General features: G+C 37.4%; 1 protein-coding gene across 1 annotated transcript in view; it reads left to right on the top strand.

The window, feature by feature from the left end:
• Nucleotides 1–604: 604 nt before the first annotated feature.
• Nucleotides 605–6,658, top strand: part of LOC149186609 (uncharacterized) — a 66,427-nt gene continuing 60,373 nt past the window's right edge. Inside the window, exon 1 of the mRNA XM_089411069.1 lies at nucleotides 605–856. Within this exon, the coding sequence (XP_089267195.1) occupies nucleotides 852–856 (5 nt within the window). The 5' untranslated portion in view covers nucleotides 605–851. The remainder of the gene's footprint in view (nucleotides 857–6,658) is intronic.

The following is a 6,658-nucleotide window of genomic DNA, read 5'->3' as shown; positions in this document are numbered from 1 at the left end:
GGATGAGACAACAACTTCCTTTCATTGAGATGCTTCAATTACTGAGTGCTTCAACATATTTGTTGGCTACTTTTCACTATCTGATTGGTGGGTGCATTTGTATCCACTCTTTGAAGCTACTAGCCTAGATCCATCTTAACTCCAGATCTACCAAATTCCAAGAGAGATCAAATTTCTTAAGATGCAAACTTCTTTTAAAATGAAAAGAGATTTAATCCCTTTAAAATAGATCTAGACTAGTTTAAAATATATACCTCTATAATATTACATGGTTAAAACTAATTTTACACCCATAACCAAAAAATAAAAAAATTACTGATATAAAATACAAAAATTAATATTAAAATTAAATTTTATATTAAAAAAATTATAAATATTTAAATTTTATATAAAAATAAAAATATAAAATATCATGTTAATGACCATTTAAAAAAAACACATCATAAAATCTTTGACGGTTAAAACTGCCCTCAAATTTATACCTCTCCATGAGTATGTTCGATTTGATCGGCCAAAACTTGCGTAAGAAGAAGTTTGAAGTGAAAAACAAGCGCGACAAAATCTATATGTCTAATATTGTGTTTGTTAAAAAACGACCAAAGGTTTTCCAAACTTCAACTATGGTTGGGAATTTATAAGTGTGAACTGTAAAACAAAACCCTACCGTATAGTTGTCTGCCATTTGACAGAGAAAAAGAGTCTTTGAAGAGGAATTTATAAAGAGTTTCGTGTGACGAGAGTTGGATTTCTCAAACGCAAGGCAGTGTTTTCTCGAGGCTTCGCCGAGGAGGAGCAGAAGGGAAATCCTGAGCTGCCAGTTTTTGTGGTGACTTTCGAGGCCAGCATTCAAAATGAGGTGACTATGGCCCCTTTCATTTGTTTTTTTTTTCCCGCTTAAACCACTTTTTTATTTCTATATGGTCTTTTCTGCGTTCTTTTGATGTTCTGCGTGGGTTTCGCCCCGTTCTTTGAATAACAGACACAAAAACAGTCGCTTTGTGTCCCTTTAGGTTTTCTTACGTTTCGAGAAACGACAAACTTCTTTGCAAACAAGAACCCAGCAATTCTAAAACTGCAATCTTATTTTGGGGTTTTAGGGTTTATTATATATTTATGTAGTGCATTTTGATTAAGTACATTGCATCAGTAAAGTTTGAGGTTGACTTTGGTACAGACACAGAAAAAAATATGAATGCCACAGAATCACTATGTAGTGTTGTATTGTTAAAAATCAGCTTCTAAACCGATTTTTAATAGTAAATGGTTTGACACCAAAGAAGTGTCTTCTGAATATCTAACATGAGCCATCATATTTCTGGGTTTTAAGCTGCTGCGACAGTTATTTGATTCCCCGACGTTTCCAGCAAATTCATTATCCATCGTCAGGGAAAGGCCAAATTAATCAAATCTGACTTTGTAACGGTTTTGGCCATTTTTTTTTATTTTTATTTTTTATGTAATCAACATAACCTTGACTTATTTAGGTGATGTAATCCCAGTTTATACGGAATTGTAAATTTTTAATACACAAACGACTATCTTCCTTCAAAAAATTCCCATTCTATTATCTTCTGTGCTCTTTTATAATTTCTGAGTGAACAAATATGCTACACCCCTGGTCCTATCTGTTCAAATGAAAGGGGATCTAGCTTACAAGCAGGTCCTCTCTACTGTAATCACCATGACCATGACTCATACTTATGTCACATAATTCTTCTATATCCAAGTTTGTTAAATTTATACTTTATGAACCTGGTATTTCCTTTAAACTGCTCAGATGCTCTTGTTATATTTTTGCAAGTTTCTGTCACTGACCAAACGTTCTGAATTTCTTGTCAATCATTTTGTATTAATGGAAATGTCAGCTATTCCAAGGTAGTTTCCTAATTATGTTGATACTCTCAGTTGATAGCTAAGCTGTATAGGATAACTCTTTCGAACATTCTTAGAGTTACTAAAAGTCAATGAGCATCATAGAGTTAAATTTAAGCTTTCATGAACCTGGTATTTGCTTTAAACTGCTCAGATGCTCTTGTTATATTTTTGCAAGTTTCTAACTTTCTGTCAATGACCAAATATTCTGAATTTCTGGTCAATCATTTTGTATTAATGGAAATGTCAGTTATTCCAAGCTAGTTCCCTAATTGTGTTGATACTCTCAGTTGATAGCTAAGCTGTGTAGTATAACTCTATGGAACATTCTTAGATTTACTAAAAGTCAATAAGCATCATAGACCACACTGTGTTGTGGTAACACTGACAACTAGCCATAAAAATAACATATTTTTTAATTGCTGACAGATGTCTCAGACAAGTGGCAGACACATTGAGCAAAATATCATAGTTCATGGTTTGAAAAGCCCAGTGACACGTGACTGAAAATGCAGTGATAGAATCTGTATGTCCGAATTTGAGGAATTCTATCTTTTCCTTCTACATTAGTAGGCCTTAAAGAGAACTTGAATTTTTTCATATCGTTTATCTTCCTAGTATGCAATCTACTGAGCAGTACAGAAGGACAGAGCCATGTAGAATAGGGTAATGCCTTCATTATGTAATTTGTTAGTGTCAGTATTTGCATCCTGCCATCAGTGATCAAAAATCCTCTTTTCATATCATATTAGGGTCCCACTCAGAATTTTTTGTCATTCCACTAGGTCATCATTCAAAAATTTACTCACCGATGGTAGCCCTAGTCAAAAAACATCACTCTCCCTTAAATTTCATTACTTGCTGGCACATTGTCATACCTTGCTGAATGTACATCAGTCATGAGGTCAAAGTCATCATGTCATCATATCAGTCATGACACCATCAATTCTGGTCAGTCAAGGTTACCATTAGGTCCTAGGGTTTTCAAGGTCCAATAAAACACCATTTCCATTGCATAATGTCAGCAAGTCTCATAGTGATCAAATAACATCTCTTCACTATCTGAGGATGATTTGTAAACAAAAAATCTTGTTTCAGCATGTAATTTTGATTTTAAATGTAATATTTTTTTATTTTTCACTATGTAATTTTATGTCTTTCAAATGTAATAAGCACATGATTTCCAAGCTGCTAATTCAGAGTTCCAAAATGTCAAAGAACAAAGTGTTCTCAATGTATATCAAGTGATCAATTTGTCAAAGAAAAAGTCAAGTGTAAAGGTATAGTTTCCAAGAGTAAGGTGAATGACAAAAGGAAGAAAGTGGGTCCCAAGGCCCAATTCATCAATTTCATGAAGCATAAAGGCCACCAAGATATCAAAAACAAATTCATTTTCACTCTCAAAGGTCGGGCTGACACTCCCTTGGTTCAAAAAGTCGATTTTGCAGGTTTAAAGGCAAAAAATTTCTTGGCGCTGCGCTTAGGAGAGAGGCGTTGCGCTTAGAGCAGTGGTCGCTGCATTTCTTAACACAAGTGCTATGCTTCTGGGCAAGGCGTTGCGCTTTTGCCTAGTGAGCCCCCAAAGCACCAAAACGCCTCCAAATTCTCTCAAAACTTCAACAAAGTCTTGTTTCCTCTTCTACCAAGTAAGTCACACAAATTTTCCACCTCTTTGCACTCTTAAACAACATTTTTTTTAGTGTTTGGTTCCTAAGCAAAATTGGCACTTGGGCAAAAGTGATAAAACCCTAAATCCATCCCTATCCCAAATTTTCTGCCCATAGACCCTACAACACTTTCCTGCATCACTATTAAACCTATCCCTACCCCTACACTATCATTTCTTAGTCCCTAAACCCTTTTCCCATAGAACCCTAAGACCCAGGTTTCCAAAATTCCTAGGCAACATCTACCATGAACCTGTAATTTAATTATCATTCCCAACTCCCTTGACATTTTCACCTCCTATCACCTCCCACAGCTCCATAATCCCTCCCCTCATCTCCCCAAATTTTTATAGCCCTATCCCTATTCCCTGGACCTATTTCCACTTCCCATTCCCACCTACCTTATCTCTAGGGTTTCTTAACCAAACACTATGGAGGAAGACAGAGAGTATGTGGAAGAGGAGGATGCACAAGAAGAGGAGGATAGATAAGTAGAAGAAGACCAAATGCCAAGAAAGAGGCCCAGGACTAGAGCGCTGAAAAGAGCTCTAGAACTAGAAAGGCAAAAAGAGGCTGAACTTGGCAATGAGCTCACTTTAAATGAGCATCTTGAGAAGCTCTTGAAGAAGTCAAAGAGGGACAATGACTTACAAAGAAAGATAGCCAAACATTATTTCAAGAAAAATCAAATTGCAAGGTCCAAGCTCCAAAAGGTCAAATCAAGACTTGAAACCCTAGCCGAGCAAAGGAAGGAAGACAAGCTTGATCCTTGCTAAGGCATCACTCATTGCCTAACATACCTCATCAGCCTTCCATAGATCAAATTTTGAAGAATTTTGAGCAATTTTGAAAACTTTGGAGTTTTTTGCATTTTTGGTAGTTTTGCACTAGTCACACTGCCAAAAAGCTCAACGCCCTAGGCACTGCGCTTTTCCTAGAGACCTCCAAATGCAAAATGACCACCACCATTGGATTCAAAAGTCCAAATATAGTCAGGAAAACCACTTTACTAAGCTTTTTTGGGTCAATTGGGCAGTGAAAGTGTTAAACACACATGGACAGCAAACAATGTGAAAGATAAATCATGTGAGTTCATTTTTTTTTATTAACAGGAGATGTACATTTATAATACAATGTTGTGACTCTTGGGTTTCAGATCCCAAGGTCTCTTGGACTGCTTAGTCTTTTCGGCTTCCACACTAACCCTTTAGGATTAGGTGTCCAACATTCCCCCCCTTAATCCGAAGGGTTATGTATGAGTCCAAGAAGAGAGCTGTAATACAAAATGTGCAAAAAATGCATGGTAGCACTAGGCTGAATGTGCTCTATGAAATGTTGGTAAAAAAGGGCGGTGGTTTAAGGATGACCACCAACACTGGAACGCTTAGTGCAGTTCCCGGAATTCTTCCAAAACTGGCAAGAAGCTGGTATCTTCTGCTAGAGGAAGTGTTCTCAATCTGTGATGGTTTAAGGATGACCAACAACTCTGGATTGCTTAATGCAATTCCTGGAACTCTTCCAAAACTGGCAAGAAACTGAAGTTTTCTGCTAGAGGAAGTGTTCTCAATCTGTGATGGTTTAAGGATGACCAACAACTCTGCGATTCTTGGAACTCTTCCAAAACTGGCAAGAAGCTGGAGTCTTCTGCTAGAGGAAGTGTCCCAGATTGCCAACTGAAGGCATGTTCAGGCATCTTTGTCTCTGGCTACAACTCTGAAACTGGTGTGGCAGGTTGTGGCTCAGGCTCGCTTGATGTGGCTTTGAAGCTTGTAGATGACCATCATTTCCCCCCCTGTCAAGTACAAGGTGAGAAGATGGAGAAAACTCAACTGCAAGACTGTTCAATATTCTGGAACAAGTTCTGATATGTGTTTGGAATATCTTCTTCGCTGTTGATGCCCATTGCCAATAAGCGATCCATCCAAGATGAATCTTTGTTCTTGCAGGATGTTTATTGCTGAAGCATCTGTGTGAAGAATGGGTGGTTTTATGACAATGCTTACATGGATGAAGATCAAAACAGTGATCTTTCAAATGGCCAACTCGGTCACAGTGTTGGGATTTCACAATTTGTTGTTGTTGTTGCTGTTGCTGTGGAACAGGGGCAAAGTCTGAAACAACTGAAGCTGAACTGTCATGAGGAGCAGGTGAACTGTCATAAATGAATCCAGCACTCTGAAACTGAATGGGCTTGGCATAGTCTGGAATATGAAAGGACAAGTCCTTGTCATATCCAAGACCAGTTTTGTGCTTGTTGTGGACAAGCTGTTCCCAAGGTCTGATGATGGGCTTGGGAAGTGCAGACTGAATTTCTGGATCTGCATGTACAATTGCTGCTTTATTGGGTTCTGGATCTGATTCAACCTCAATCTTACTAATTTCACCACTTGCTGGTTTAACCTTGAACAACATATTGTTTTGAGCAGAAAACAATTTGGAATGACAAATCTGTTGAAGCTCATCTTGCTGGAACTGAGATTCTAGTTGCAAAAAATCAATCTTTTCTTGTGCATCATGCAGGCAGGTCTGAATGTCACAAAGAGTGTCTTTGCTGACATTTACCTTCCCATCAATAGTGGAGTGTATTAGTGTATTCAGTAACTCTAATACATCATCAAATCTAGCCATTGTCTCAACAAAGAAATGAACACTCAACAATCCTAGTGGAGACTATAGCAAGTCTAGACAAACCCCAGCTATTGAAGATTTCAAAAAATTAAGAATATCAGTTTGAAAAATACATTGTCCAATACCAGTCTTTCAGAGATTCTGTTCTTTAAATTCTGTAGAAATTTCACATCTGACTAGACTTTGTAGCTGATTCCTTCAAACTTTATAAAACTTGCCTCTATATCCCTTCTGGAAGCTCAGGAATGCAAAAAGAATAAAAAATCCGCAAATACCAGCAAATGTTAGGAAGAACAGTGTCAATTTAGGTCCATGGAAGAACAAGTCACCACGCTGTTCTATTCCTTAATCAGCATTTATAGATCTTCAAAAGCTTACTGCTGACCCAAGGATACTCTGACTATAGCAAATTTCTCATTTTCTTCATCACATAAAAGTCAAACTACCTATGTTAACGAGAGACAATTCCAAAGGTCATGTGCCTCATCCTG

The sequence above is a fragment of the Pinus tabuliformis genome, chromosome 3_1 (genome assembly GCF_031772625.1).
Source record: "Pinus tabuliformis cultivar Carrire ecotype Pingquan chromosome 3_1, CPIR1, whole genome shotgun sequence".
In the NCBI taxonomy this organism is placed as follows: domain Eukaryota; kingdom Viridiplantae; phylum Streptophyta; class Pinopsida; order Pinales; family Pinaceae; genus Pinus; species Pinus tabuliformis.
This window is presented reverse-complemented; position numbering and strand designations above follow the sequence as displayed.